This window comes from Paroedura picta, chromosome 2 (assembly GCF_049243985.1).
Source record: "Paroedura picta isolate Pp20150507F chromosome 2, Ppicta_v3.0, whole genome shotgun sequence".
NCBI classification, from domain to species: domain Eukaryota; kingdom Metazoa; phylum Chordata; class Lepidosauria; order Squamata; family Gekkonidae; genus Paroedura; species Paroedura picta.
The window spans coordinates 85,536,905-85,552,982 of NC_135370.1; the positions used below are offsets into that span (position 1 = coordinate 85,536,905).

At 41.4% G+C, this 16,078-nt stretch overlaps 1 protein-coding gene across 14 annotated transcripts in view; it reads left to right on the top strand.

Moving 5' to 3' along the window:
• LOC143829878 (tetraspanin-4) overlaps positions 1-16,078 on the top strand; it is a 724,382-nt gene that overhangs the window by 432,308 nt on the left and 275,996 nt on the right. For 12 of the 14 annotated variants that reach the window (XM_077321421.1, XM_077321433.1, XM_077321425.1 and 9 more), the window contains one exon: positions 5,488-5,567. In XM_077321421.1, coding sequence (XP_077177536.1) covers positions 5,488-5,567 — 80 coding nt within the window. The other 2 variants (XM_077321429.1, XM_077321419.1) reach the window with 2 other exon arrangements.

The following is a 16,078-nucleotide window of genomic DNA, read 5'->3' on the forward strand; positions in this document are numbered from 1 at the left end:
GGTCAGACCACACCTGGAGTACTGTGTGTTGTGGAGACCTCACTTCAAGAAGGATGTAGATAAAATTGAAAGGGTACAGAGGAGAGCGACAAGGATGATCTGGGGCCAAGGGACCAAGCCCTATGAAGATAGGTTAAGGGACTTGGGAATGTTCAGCCTGGAGAAAAGGAGGTTGAGAGGGCACATGATAGCCCTCTTTAAGTATTTGAAAGGTTGTCACTTGGAGGAGGGCAGGATGCTGTTTCTGTTGGCTGCAGAGGAAAGGACACGCAGTAATGGGTTTAAACTACAAGTACAACGATATAGGCTAGATATCAGGAAAACCATTTTTCACAGTCAGAGTAGTTCAGCAGTGGAATAGGCTGCCTAAGGTGGTGGTGAGCTCCCCCTCACTGGGAGTCTTCAAGCAAAGGTTGGATACACACTTTTCTTGGATGCTTTAGGATGCTTTGGGCTGATCCTGTGTTGAGCAGCGAGTTGGACTAGATGGCCTGTATGGCCCCTTCCAACTCTATGATTTTATGATTCTATAAAAGATTTAAATATTTCAAATCCCTGATTTAAACAATGAATCTTCTCCCCTTGACAAATAAGGGTGTAAATTGGATATGTTTGGGAGGAAAATGTACATCTCAGATACTTTAGGACTTCATATAACTATAGTGATAATGGAGTGATATCAATTGTTTCTATGATGGGGAATGTTGCAATACATAGAGGGGCTCCTAGAGGACAACAAAACTCTGCCGAAGGGCATGCAGACCAAGGGTTAAGACTTGGGAAGCATTAGTTGAAGGCTTCTGCAAATGCTTGCAGTCAAGCTATGAGGCTGAGAGTAGTACTCAAAAGGCACCCTTGGCTAAGGGCATCCACCTTACCTCCAGAGAGCAGAGTCTGAATGGAGGATCTTGAAGGGAAAAAAAAACTTCTGTGAGCAGACCCATAAAGTCATGGACAGGATACAAAAGAATAGCTTAGTAGCCAAATCCCTTGGTATCAAGGTATTTTTCTAGACATCGTCAACAGTATAATATTTTCCTTACCATCAACAATATAGTTCTATCCATTCTTTCACTCTCAGGGCCAGCCTAAATATCAGCAGCCAACACAAAAGTAAACAAGGAGCTCCATCTCCTAGGGGCCTGCCTAAAAAAGATCATTCCCTGCAATGACTAATGGCCAGACTTCTGTTTAGTGACATGCTCTCTTTTTTGCTGAGTGGCTCATTCCACACTGTTTGATTATTCTGTACTGTTTCATTCCAGTTCCGTGTAAACTGCCCTGAGCCTCAGGGAAGGGCGGTATATAAATATAATAAATAAAAATAAAAATAAATACACTCATTGGATAATGCACTTTCAATGGTCTTTTGCAGCTGGACTTTCCTGTGTGAAACTGGAAAATATGCTTCTAAAGTGCATTGAAAGTACCTTATCCAACATGTGCAGAATGAGCCAAAATTTAGTTATTAGAATTCAGAACTGCTCTTGGCTATTTTAATCCCTTGCCTACAGACCCCCCCCCCCCCGCTACAACAGGAGATAGCAAAACTTCTAAAGAAAGTTGCTACTGAAGAGTGTATGGGGTTTTTCTCAAGATATTTCCTAATCAAGAAGAAGGGCATCTGCCTTACCAATTTTGGACCTCAGGGAGCTCAATAAACATGTGAAGGTCTCTAAATTCTACATTTTATCTGGGTAACATTATCCCATTGCTAAACAAAGATGCCTGGTTTGCCATCCTAGATCTCAAGGACACAAATTTCCATATTTCTATCCAACAAGACTGCAGAAAGTTTCTGAGGCTAAAATGTTGGGGGACACTCTTTGCCATTTGGTCTAGCATTGGTCTCTAGGGTCTTCACTAAATGTGTGCCCATGGGAGGGGTGCACTTGAGACTGAGAGGGTGTTCTATCTGTCCACACCTAAATGATCGGTTATTTGTAGATGAATCAGAGGCCCCTCAAAACTGGGTTTGAAGAGATTTAACATGGGTTCTGACCCTCAGTGGCTAAGAGATGTCATTAGATCGCTAGGGCAGAAGACATTCATCTTTTAGAAGGCACCTCACTTGAAAGTAACCAAGCAGAGGCTGAGTAGCCTCAAATTTTGGAGACTAAGGCTTGTACTGAGAGAAATAAAATGTTCATCGTTAACATTCCCAAAACTGTGCATGGTATTTGGTGTGTTCAAAAAGTAGCATAAGCACAGGAATTGCTATGAAAGCTTGTGTGTGGCAAATCCTGTGGGTTAGGGAAAGCAAGAGAAGGTTGTTGCTGTCATTATAATAATGTTTTTGTAGTTCATGCAAGTGGGGGATTTGCAAGGCAATGACTTGTACCACCACTCATTTTTACATTTTTTGTTTTTATGGTTTTCAATGAATGGGATGCTTTGTGTATGCTTCACCAAGAAAGATGACTTGTCAGGAGGTCTGCTTTCATCTTGTATATTTGTTTTCTGAAGCAAAGATGTTTAAATTGCTGAGTAGTTACCTCTTCCTTGTGCCTCATGATATGTTTCTTGCATTGTTTGCTTGTGTCAGTGGTTCTGTCTCCTGAGAGGTATTGATACACCACTGGATTATGAGTTGTGTGTATCTGGTGCCATGCCCCTGTTCCTCTGAGGCCATCTTGTTAAGCTTATACAACTATGTTTCTGAAAGCATTTTGAAATAAGATCTTTCACATGATAATAGTGGCTAGAATTACCTTTGTGAGTCCATTAGTATTTGGAAGTCCCATTAGTATTCCACCAATGGAAGAATGGATCATGAAATGTACAGAAACTTTTTTGGTAATCAAAGTGACATTCTTAAAAAGAAGGAAGTATATCTCTCAATTGAATATAGTTGACAGACTTTTTCTACAAGAGTTGCTCGATTGATGTAATTAAGTGGAGTACAGAGATTTCATTAGAATGTTATCCCAAACATTTCCGTTAGTTTATTTATTTATTTAGTATTATCATCTACCGCCCTCCCAGCGAGACGGCTCAGGGTGGTATACATCATTTTGGACATTATATAGTATAGTTGGGAATGGTAGAGGACAGGAAGGCTTGGAGGATCATTGTCCATGGGGTCTCGATGGGTCGGACACGACTTCGCACATAACAACAACATAGTATAGTTAAATAGTTAATTAAAAATTGCAAGTTTAAACATTAAAATTAGATTGACAATTTAATAGCAACATTATGAGTGCCTTTGATTTTCCTGGAGCTAGACTAAGATCTTGGGGTTCTTTAGATAGAAATGGCAGTATATGTTTTTGTTTAGTTTTGGCATTCATTTAAGTTACTTTCTTGCATTCTGAAATTGTGAACAATTCTAAATCGCATCAACTTCTATATAATAGTTGGAGATCCTCAAGCAGACAGAAGTTTAATGATTGTAACATTTAAAATGAAATCAAATGATGAACAATTCATTGCATCATGGCAGCAGGATGTTGTTTGGTTTTTATGTCTCACAGACCATTAGTGCTGTTTTTGCAGAATTATGCTTCCTCACCCATCATGCCAAAAATCCTGCTGCTTGTTGAATTTGGAGAGGTAGAGCCAAAATGGCGAGTTTGACTACGTTGATAAAGGCTCCTTAGCTTGTTGTCGGAGGGCCAACCTGTGCACTCAATGAGAGCAACACCCTTTTAAGTTATGAACAGAGAAGGCGTATCTGCACACTTGAGCAGCAGAAACACCTCATGCATTTCTCCCTTAACAGTCTTTGCCATGTAAGTGGCAGGGATTGTTATCAGATCAGTGTATGCTATACATTCAGGATGCAGCCTCTGTATCCAGTTTTTCTTTAGGTGGGGAGGAAAAACACCTGCTTGTTCCACATCCTTGATTGGGTGCTATGGCATTGAATTTAGAGAGCTGTGAGTGGTTTGGGGAACCTGATGTGAGGGGGGACTCAAGATAGAAACAAAATCAACTGTCAGAACAATCCAATGAATGACATGTCTGATCAGAAAGTGAAGCATGAAGACCCCACATTAGAGACTCACAGCAGCAGCCCGGACTTGTCTGGTGGTGGGGGGGGGGGGAGGCAGCATCTACATAAACAAACATCTTGTTTGAGATTCATTCACCCTGTTTTTAGAGACAATGCATTTAAGGCATCTGTAAACTCCGTGGCTCCTTGCTAAGGGACTATAAATCCAAGAAACCAGTTGTGGCTGGACTGATTAAAATCCCGCTGTTAGCCACCAGTATACACCGGGTGGAGTGAGAATGAATCTGGTTAAATCTAAGACACATACTGTAGTCCCTCCACCTGTGCGCTGATTGGTTAAATGCAGCTCATGTTGGATTTGCTGTGAAGAGGCTGAGAGGAGGTTTTTATTTTAAAGACAGGGATGGGAGGGGGAGTGTGTAGTGCGAGAATCAACGTGATTGGCTGGGGGAGGGGGCCATGAGCTAGAGAGAGTGCTGAGCAGGCATTCATGAGATACAGTAAGAAAAGCATCCGTTCCTCTTGCCTCTCGCTTCACATGCAGAAATGGACCAGAGCGCTGTGACTGTGTAGTAGCGCAGAGAGAGAGAGAGAGAGAGAGAGGGAGAGAGCATGATTGGATTGGAATTTCAAAGGAGTGACAGCACTGAGAATGAAGCACTGGCCGCTCATTCTGCCATAGGCATCCTCTGTGCAAGGAGAAACGGGGAATCATTAAAGTGAGCTGAGCATCTCTGGGCAGAGCAATGTGGCCAAGAGGAACGGAGCACGGGAGCTGCTTCTCTTTTGGATAATTTCTGAGCCTTAGCTCTGTTTAGCATCCTTTTTTGAATGGCAATGTGGAGTCAAGGTTTTATATGGCACTTGGGATAAAAAGCAAGATCACACTAATTTTTTTTTAAACCATCAAAACCAAAATAATTTCTTTGGGTACAGTATATCTTCCTCCCCCCCACCCCTTTTGCTAGCACGGGGGAGGGTGAGAGCGTGGCACTAAAGGGAATGTTTTCCGGGCAGGAAAGACTTCTCAACAAGTAAGCACGTTGTTTCTTAACTCCTGGCAGAGGTGGCTGCATTTGGCCAACTGGCTACTTTTACAGTACACTTTACTCCTTGACAGGATGGCAGGCAAAAGAACATCTGGAATAAAAAAATAAGGGGGGGAAGGTGAGGAAAAACCAAATAAGGAAACCTTCCAAAGCTCCCTACCCCTCAGTAAAATAAACCCAGCAAATATTGTTGTCAATAACCCTTGTGGAACACTTCTGACGTCACCATGCGCAGGTCTAGCACGGATGAATCGACCTATCACAGGAGCCCTTCTTTGGACAGCAAGGATTACAGTTTTCCAAATGGCGCCTTCCGTCGCTACAGCAGCATGTATGGTGGCCAGTTTGGGGCCGCAAGCAACTCTTTTTTTGGATTCCACACCAACCCAGGCCCTAAGGCCACCAAGGCTAAGTACACATCCCCCAAGGGGAACAAGTATGTGGTCTTTTACTTGGATCTCTCCTTTATTTTTCTTCTAGAACTGAAGAGGTGCAGCATGGCTCACAACTGCCTGCAGTGTATTAAGTACCTCATGTTTGTCTTCAACCTTCTCTTTTGGGTAAGTAGAATGTTGAATTGTGATTTGATGATCTCAGAAATTCAGCAATCCCCCACCCACAGTATGCAATGTGCATGTTGGTAAAATGGAAAACTGTAGCTGTTCTACTTGTTGTGAGCAATGAGGTGGTAGAATGAGGTGGTGGAAATCTGGGCTGATCCATTTCTGACTGCAGGTGGGTTTTTCTGGTGTCTGAATGTGCCACTATGTTAAAAAAAATCTTCCATGTAGTAAAGTAACACATCAAAGAGAGGTTTTGTGTGTAGTGAATAACCTTTCTTTTATGTGCTAGTTTGCTGAATGTAGGGAGCTTTTCTCATGGGTGGGTGCATTAAAATCTAGAACCCCTCCATCAGAAGTGGTACAGTCCAGGGTTCTATCACCTCAGCCTTTCTCCATAATGTGTTGAATGGCTCTCAGTCTTGTTTATTCACTACCCCAGTTTTTAATGAGTTGTTATGGGGCAAAAAAATATAGATTTCATTTGTTCTTTTTTCTGTGTTCTTCAGTTCTCTTAAACTGCATAGATCTATAGAAGGTATGTTATGCTGTGGAAAATGGGAGCTATTTTATGGCTGTTCCACCAAAAACTTAGGTGCACTTTCAAATTTAAGTGTGATTAACTATATTGTTGGGTCATTACACTCTGCTCAAACTTGAATTCAACTACATTTATAAAGGGAACATCTGTTTTAAGGAAGCATCGGACTACCAGATTATTGTTTGGTGACTTGGAATTATCTTAATTGATTTATATGTCACAGAAGTGCAAGTGGTGAGATGTTCACATATCCCTGATGATATCAGCATTAGTGATTCTGCAGCTGGAATATGGTAGATTAGCAGATTAAACATTTTATTCTCTGCAGAGAGGAAGAACTTTGAACCATATAAATAGATATTGTTGACAAACTATGTTTGTGTATATGTGCTGACACATACCTGTGAGAAAATCTGAAAATATAGTACTGAAAGGAATTTTACTTTTAAAGTATCCTCATGCAAGTCCTTCAGTGAGAAGGTTATGTTGGTGGTAAATAATGACAAGTTTTGCATAGCAGCTGAAATTGTCTTCCTGGCACTTCAGTCAAGGGAACATTATCATTCAAACTCATTTATGTACCATCTTTGCTTTAGGGCAAATGTACCATTATTTGCAAGTTTACATTAGCAAGAGTAAACATATAGCATGTTGACTATGCTATCTTTTGTGCCAAGAATCTCTAAATAAAGAAATGTTAATTCAACGCCATCTCTCCAGGAAATGGTTAAAATGTTAGGGGTCAGCAATTCAGTGTCTGAGCCAAATCTTCAGCGGCATCCAATTTGCTGGCCCAAGTTCCTTAATCTTCCCCTCCTCTTTCAAACAAACAGACACTACAAACAGACTAGAGAGATGGGGGGGGGGAGGAACAGCTGATGCCTCATTTTGTGGGGAAGGGAATGGAGTTGGGATTACCACAGGCTACTCTAAAAAGATGAGAATTGGCTTAGTCCACCAATCTCCACCTTCTGAAAATCCCACCCCTTAAAGTGCTGGTCAAGATTATGTGTGGTCAACAATTGGACGTGGTTCCTAAAGGAGCCAAGGAGGGAGAAACACAAGGAGAGAGACTCCATTTAAGTTCCAGATAAGCTAATAAAAATATTGATCAGACTAGTGTGTTTTCAGGGTCTTGATTCCCCCACAGGGTTGGGGCCCTAAATATCCCGTTAGGCCCATTATGCACGGCCGCCGAAACGGCGATTTCGGGTCACATGGAAAACGCGGAAGGGGTAGAAGCGAAGCAAACCGCTTATGCACGGGACGGGACGCAACGGCGGCAAAACCCAGAGTAACCGATTATGCACGTGGCAACCCCAGCACCGCTTCCGGTTGCGCCCCGGTCGCCCAGAAGCTCCGCTTTCTTCCGCGTTTTGCTAATGCGGCTTTTTGGGCAGCATGCACTGAATCTGCAGCCAGTTGCAGCTGGCTCCGTGCGTTATCAGTGATTTTAGTCGCCGCCATTCCACCCCGAATGTGCACTATCCCCCCCGTGCATAATGGGACTTATTGATCCCAGCTTACCCCCAGAGCTTCCTGAAAAGACATAAGACTGTGGCTGTCTTGCCCTTTTAAGCCATCTGTTTCTTCAGAGGCTTTTGTCCGTCTCTAGTTTAGTTTATAGCTCAGCCAGGTGGCTGAAGTGTGTGTGCGGAAGAAAATCGAAAGCATGAATAGTCTCCTTTTAAAATAATGCAGAGCAGAGCCCCAAATGGCATTTTTTTTGTGCGTTTGGTCTATTCATCCTGCACTGTAGCACATGTGTTTCTTTTTAAAAGGGGGATTACTGCCTAGAATGGAAAGGCTGCAAAACATGTCCTTAGAGTATTTCTTAAAGGAAGGGCTTTCAGTAGTCTCTCTTACACGGAGAGGTAGAGGCTGTTCCTTTTCTTGTGAGTCCTTTTTCTCAAGGTCTTGATCATGACGGTGGAAGTAATTTTGGATGACGATGTTTTAGGACTAGTGTAGAAGAAGTTACTATGCAGAATTAAGCTCTGTTGACGTTAAAGGTGCACTGGACTCAAACTTTACACTAGAATGTATTCATAATGCAAGAACATTACTGAAAAGTAGAGCAAACCTAGAATGAGCAGAAATGTTCATTATCTTCTTTAGTGTCTGGGCTTAAATGTGAGCATTAAAAAGTTGCCATTACTAATATTAAAGAAATATTCTTAAATATACACTCTTGGTTAGTCATATTAATGCATTCTTTGTGGTCACTTAATCCACAGATAATACAATGAAATCACATGCACGAAAAGCTTTAGCACTCTCTCTGGACACAATATCTCTAGCAGTGCTGCTCTTTTGCTACTTCCTCCCACTTTAATACTATTTTTGCTTACCTTAGGGATGCTCTTTTGGGAGAAGTGATACATTTTATGCCTCAGGGCTTTTCTCTAACAAGCTTACTAATTCTATACACTGCATAATCATTGAGGTAAAGTAGGCCTAGGTATAAGTACGAAGGGCTCATATTGTGGAAGGGCTATGGCTCAATGGCAGAACATCTCCCTGATCTGCAGAAATCCTCAGGTTCAATCTCCACCATTCCTATCTTTAAAAATGTATCAGTAAGAGTCGAAAATATTCTGGAGAGCTGCAGCCAGTCTGAGTAGATAGTACTGACTGTGATGGACCAAGGGTCTGATTCAATACGAAGCAATTTCAAGTGGGCTCAATCTCTTAGTTTTCAAAAAACGATTGGCATGTGCTGATAATATTGCAAGTATACAATTTGAAACTAATGTTCTTACCATGCACTAAATTTGTGTGTATAAGATCCATGTGCAGACCTTGTACTAGGTGCCTACCTTATAGCTTGCCTTCCCATCCTACTAAAATCTGAAATGGTGCTTCCGCTTAACAGATGATAAATCCATACAACCCCTCAACCTCCAGAAAGCATCAAAGCAATGAGCTGCTAACAGGTTTGCCAGACTCACTCATTGGAGGGGGGTTCTCCTGCTGCCAGGCCTCCAGATTCTGATCAGCTGGCTAGAGAGGAAAACTTAGCAGGAGAAAAGTAAAGACCTAGTTTTTGGCTCTAGCATGACACAGGAAGCAATGTAATCATACCAGCAATGTCAGGTTGGTGCTCTGCTATTTGGGCCAAAACTTTAAGGTAGAGGCCAGTATCGCCATAGAGTTTTTGCTCAAATACTAGTGCATGATACCGCTTCCTGTGCAACACCAGATCACTGGATCTTTTTTTCTTCATGACTCCACCCTGCTAGCCTCATTCCTTTTCCAGATTTGGATGCCCCAGTTGAGTACCGTAAGCGTCTGCAAGGACCATAAAAATGTGATCCCAAAGACTGGGTGTATAAGTGCCCCTTAACTTTTACAGTGTGAGACAACAGCCCTGTTTACATGTACAATGAATGTTTGTACACTTGTTTATAAAAAATAAACCAGTGCATATTCACTTTACAAATTAAACTGAGGACAAGTACCTAGATAAATGTGGGGTATCAGTCACACATTTCAGCTGCTGAATGCAACATATTATAGAATGCTTATATAAAGAATAATCAAGTGTATGCAATAAATTGACTGTATATGCATTTATTGTAACTGAATGAGAGTGGATTATAGGCATTCAAAGAGAACTTGGAGACTAAAAGATGGGGAAACTGTTTCACTTTCAGCATCAATCTAAAGGATCTGTGCTAGGCCAGCTAGGGCTGCCTGTTAAAAAATGTATACGTAGTTAACAGATAGTAATCATTTTCTCAGTCACTATAATGATCTGGATTAGAATATGAGGCCACAGGTAACATGTAGCTGTAGCAATAGTTTGGGTCTGTCCATCTCCCTATCTGTCAATCACAGTATAAATACCACTACCATCACTGGAAACTATCATTAGAAATTATAAATCATATATATTTTCTGTAAGTAGCTTCCTGCAATATCAAATTGTTTGACAACTTCATATCTTTCTTCCAGAAAACAATTCATGTTCTGTTCCCATTCCTTTCAGTTTTATATATTACTGCTGTTTTGAATTCCCCTGGAGAAATCCCATGGAACTATAGAATATATTTTCTGTACCATATTTAGTACTGTATCTGCATTAGAATATGCCAGTATCAATTGCTTTGTTATCAGGACACTCTGTGTCATGGGATTTGTAGTGTTCACAGTGGAGAATCATTTAATTGCTGAGCATAGATATGTGTGTATGAAGATTTCAAAGCTGTATGGATTTATAGCATTTTCAAAATGAAGTCAAAGAGAAGAATGGTCAGTCTGCACATAGTGGAGAGGCTATGCATTTTTAGTTATTATTTCAAAGTATAATAAAACTTTTTCCTCAGTTTGTGTTAGCACTGAGCTGTAAGCAACTGAAGCAGAGTGAGACTAAGTATGGATTGGGAGTTTCAGAAGCATTTGGCCAGAAGGCCAGACAGCAGTTTTAAAAGCCAGTGAATTTAAGTCAAAGTCCAAGCAGCCTGAAAATGATAATCAGGGAAATAGAAAGAAAAGCAACCTAAAATGCAGCAAGAGGAGAGGGAGTCAGAAAGGGAAGGTCAACATAGCTGTGGTTCACGTAAAGAAAAATCATTGGCTGGATTATTTTTTATAACTAAACTAAACTAAACTCAGGAGTGACTCACATGTTAGCATGCATATATGACACCATAATAATAATAATAATAATAATAATAATAATAATAATAATAATAATAATAATAATAATAATAATAATAATAATAATAATAATAATAATAATAATAATAATAATAAAATGCTTAGCCCACCACTCTGTAGAGACTTGTGGTGTGTTACAATATAAAAAACGTTATAAAACATATAAAATACCATCTAGTCCCATAACAATACTGACGGGACATTATAAAAGCAACCTGAACCAAGATTGGCAACGTAAACCCCCACCCCCAGACCCTATTTCCCACAGCCATCCCTTCCCCTCGGGAGGGGCACGGTAGATGCCACCACATAGCTTGAGTAAGAGCCTCAATGTTCCTCCATTTTACAGGCCCTGTCAGGGCCCTAAGCTCTCCTGGAATCTCATTCCACCAGGTCAGGGCCAGGACCAAAAAGGCCCTGGCCCGGGCTTAAGCCAAGAATACTTCCTCAGGGTCAGGGACCTCCAGTAGGTTAGCACCCACAGAGCGGAGAGCTCTGCAGGAGGCATAAGGAGATAGGTGGTCCTTCAGATAGGCAAGGCCAAAGCTGTGGATAGCCTTAAAGGTCAGCACCAATACCTTAAACCTGATCTGGGCCAGAACTGGCAACCAATGCAGCTACCTCAGCACAGGCTGCATATGGGACCTATAACGTAAACCAGTGAGGACCCTAGCAGCTGAATTCAGCACTAGCTGAAGTTTCCAGGTCAGGGATAAGGTAAGGTGACCAGAGGGTAAGAATGGTAAAGCGGGACACACATGTGTGTGCCCGCTGCCCGCACCTCCCTCCCACCCGCAACACAGTGTCCTGCCTACCTGCCTTTCCCCCCTTGCCTGGGGGAAGGGCTCCGGCAGCAGGTGAGGGAAGGGCGGAGGGGAGGGAAGGAGGGAGGGCAGCCATGGCTGTGCTGAGGCAGTGAAGGCGGCCCGCAGTCCCCACTCGCTCAGTGCTCTCGCACCTTTGTACGCTTTTGGCTGTGGGGTTCTCACTGGCTGCACCACGCAGGCCTCACCAGCCTTGCCTCTCCCTGCCTTGTCTTGGCTCCCTCCTTCCCTCCCCTCCTTCCTTCCCTCATCCACCATGGGAGCTGCTCAGGAAGCAGATCTGCCACTTGGGGCAGATGGGGGATCCACAGGGTGAAGCCGGGAAGTGGCTTTCTTGGGCCACTCTAGTACTGCGCACTCGCTTGCTTTAACTCTTAGAGAGGCTTCCTGAGAGTTGACAGCTCTCGGGAAATACCTGGAGAAGTGAAATCTTGGCCGTAAGATGCGTCCTGGGACAGCGAATGAGCAGCAGGGGCTCTGAGGCTGCCGAGTAAGGGACGCCGGGCTCCGGCCCCGCTTTCTGGCTCAGCTGCTCCAAAAGCGGGATTTTAGGAAAACATCATGGGACACGGGACTTATCCTAGTAATCCGTGAGTGTTCTGTGAATACCAGGATGCCTGGTCACCTTAGGATAAGGGTAGGCCTGTGTAGAGCAACTTACAGAAGTCCAGTCTGGAGGCGATCATTGCATAGATCACTGTGCTGTTGATGCATATGATGAAAGATAAGGGATGAAGAGTTCAGTTTTGGACATGCTGAGGCAGAAATAATGATGAGAGATCTGAGCAGAAATAATGGATAGATGAAATTCTTCAATAGATTAAGAACTTCAGTCATCTTTTATTTTGGATCTGGACATCAGTATGAAGAAGAATTACATAATATTTGACTGATTGTCCTTTCAAAATATCCGTTTATTGAAAATAAATATATACCTTTCCCCATAGGATTAATGTTATTGCCTTTATCCTTTTTAGGTATTCAGTTAAAGACCTGCTCACAAAGTATGTCCCGGATCCAAAGGGGGGTTGGGATTTGTGTTTCTCGAACAGTCTCATGTAGTGAACTACTTTTGAATCTAAGGAGGACTTCCAGTGTATGACATGACATGCAGAGGGGGTATCTTCTGTTATTTGGGAATGGGGGAGGGAAGTAAAAATTCTATTTGGTACACTGAGTCCCTTGATATGTCAAAAGAATCTCTTTGGACTTTTGTCTGTATTTATGAACATATTATCAACAAACTTGATTTTTTCACGTAATGTCTGAAATGGCTGTAATAAAAATTTGAAGTAATATCTCCTGTGTAGGTATACAAATTAGATGGAAGTTACTGCTGTCAATTCTGGGCCATTGTGGTTGTAAACTGAAAGCCTCTTCTCTGCCTTTCTCTCTCAAGAACTGGTCACCCTAACTTTATTCCCATATAAGCCTTTCTCTCTTTTTTCAAACAGAAAGTCAGTATACTGATAAAATACTTGTTTGCTACAACATAAAGTGTATGAGTTATTCCTATCTGCTTCCCACATAGACTTTCTTCTTCCCACATAGAAAAATGGAGCAATTTTAATCACAGATCTCAATGAATGTGAATGATAGCTTCTAGACACCAGCAAACAGCACCATTAAATAATGTATTGCTGAATCTGGAGAAAGAGATTATTTCTTTTTTCTGCAGACAGTCAAAAACTTTCAGCTGATATCAGCTAGGAAATGGGCTGCAAAAATGGAGCAGTAGATATTTTGGGGAATGGCAGGGTCAAAGTCATCATCAAATCAAATAATAAATAAAATACGTAAATTTGCTTCTGGACAAACAGGTTAAATTTGAGCTTGTCGCTGTTTGCTTATCTCTATGAAAGTTGGTCCCCAGCATTCATCACATTCTATGATGACCAAGAAAGAGAATCCAAGATGGGCTGAAACATGAAGGCAGAAACATGCTTGATTCTCAGTGAGCTAGGGAGCCAGCAGGCATATGGAGCCAGCAGGACTGTTTGCTGTACCTCTTTGTGTTCTCCATGTAATCAAATGGCTGCCATCAACATCTCTGTGGAAAAGGAAATGACAATTCCAGTATGGCGTTCATTTGGCAGGAATCACATAAAGGGGTACAACATGACTTATATGTTGAGTGCAAAGAGATGCACAAGACCTCTTCAGAAATCTCAGAAATACCTTTCTGCATGTAACATTCTTCATCATCATTATCCTATCATTTCACTAGTCACAAATAAGATATTCTCTCTTGAGAGTGAATAGAATGAATAGGAGGTTATGGAGGATTCCCTTCCTCCTTTTGCTTCTCTTAAGATGGCATACCAGTCTGCTGCCCTGATTAGGATTTGTGTTGAAATGTCACAGTTGAGCTCCTTAATCTCTGGAAGAGACAAAGCTTCCAAAAGTGGAGGCAATCCAATGTGTGCTTAAACTGTAGGGGCGGTTTAATCCTTAAACTGATAACTGGCTGGCTGCTGAATGGATAAAGGATTCAGTGAGTCCTTGATGTGCACAGCAACTTCCCCCTGAACATAACCACTGGGTGGAGGTAGAGAGACATCTCTCAGGTCAGAAGCCTTCTTCAGTGGGAAGGAATGGGCTGTCAAAATTAAATTAGAAGCAGAGGCTTCCGTTCAGCACCTGCTGCTGTATGCATTTGATAATAGTTCCCTTTGCATGAGCAAATTTTACTGGTATAAATGAATGCTATGCTAGGATTGACTGTCTATATTCTATGGCAAAAAGTGCATAAAACGAAGCTATGAAGCAGCTGCTGGAATGGCAAGTTTCCACTGCTTCTTTCATCACTGGCTTAATCCTTAGATCTCATTATGGACTTTATGGCCCTAGTGAAACTAACAGGGAAGTTCCTGGAAATTCTAGCTATAAAGTATATGATGTCCCTGTCAAATAGGACTTAATACAGCTATGATTTTCAGTTTAATTTATTTTCTCTTCAAAGATAATAGAGAATGGATTAACTATTATTGCAATCCTAAACAGAGGAACACTTTTCTAAACCCACTGACTTTAGTGGATTTAGAAAGCTGTAACTCAGTTTAGGGTTCCATTGAAAATGGAGAAAGAAATTTAGGAACTCGTGAGGCATAGTTTTGACACTCTTGTGAGTATCCGAAGCTCAAGTGGCTGGTTGTGTGGCTTCTCTCTACATATTCACTCTTCCATATGCAGCCAACTGGGTGACCTTGGGTCAGTCATGGTTCTCTCAGATCTCTCTCAGCCCTATCTACCTCACAGGGCATCTGTTGGGAAGAGGAAGGGAAGGCAATTGTAAGCTGTTTTGAAATGCCTTTGAACGGTGAAAAGCAAGTATAAAAACCAACTCTTCTTCTAGTGTGATGTAGCAGTTTGACTATTAAGCTGGGACTCAGGATACTGTGGCCTGGAATCCCATTCGCCCATGAAACTCACTGGGTGAGCTTGGACCAGTTGCAGTATCTCTCTGTCTGATTCACTGAGCAGGGTTTGTGTGAAGATAAAATGGAAGAGGGGAACACTATGTGTACTGTTGCTCTTGAGTTCCTCAAGAATGGGCAAAAGTTGATGGATGGCTACTGAAAATGGCATATTTATATGTCCAACTAACAGAAATTCTACTGTGCAATTCCTGCACAAGAAGAAGCCAAGAGGCAGAAGGAGTGGGATGTTTGATCATACATGTTTTCCTCTTTCCACCATTGGAGTGGTATTAGATTGGGGAAGTAGTGATTTGCAACTGCAGCCAATAATATAAATCTGAAAGTGGGACAAACCATTCATACATGAGGTTTTGTACTTCACAGGCTTTAACAAGTATGTGGAGAGAAGGGATTTGTAATAGAAGGTAGAAATATATCCAGGCTCACAGATCGTATGGTGAGTATGATGTATATAAGGAAAATAATTATTTATAGAGATAATATTTGTATACTGTCAGTGCTTAACATACTTCAGGTATATTATAACCTTAGAACCTTAGAACAGCCCTGTAAGTGCTGTTCAGTGCTATTACCTGTTCAATACAGTTGAAGGACTGAGATGCAGGGAGAAAAGCCACCTACTGATTTAGGAGCAAAAGTGATTGTATATAGAGGATACCAAAAGGAGACAAGGGATTATATAACATAATTGTATGTATCAAGAATAAAGAAATAGATGGATAGATGGACAGAACAGAAAATATTACTCCCCAACATCCCTTTCATTACTTCCATATTCAACAATTTACATTTCAGATTTCATAACTGATCTATTTTGCAACTACATTGTTTGTTTCATCATTACTACATATTCAATATTACATTTGCCATTTCTATATACTCATTATAACTTTTACTATATCAAAGTATGAAGAAAATTGTACTATATGCTTCATAATAAGAAAATAATTTCTGCTCAAATCCACTTCCCTATACATTTATATTCAAAACCATCATTCTGCCTCTGCATTGCAATATATATACAGAATTTAAAAACTATTTCTC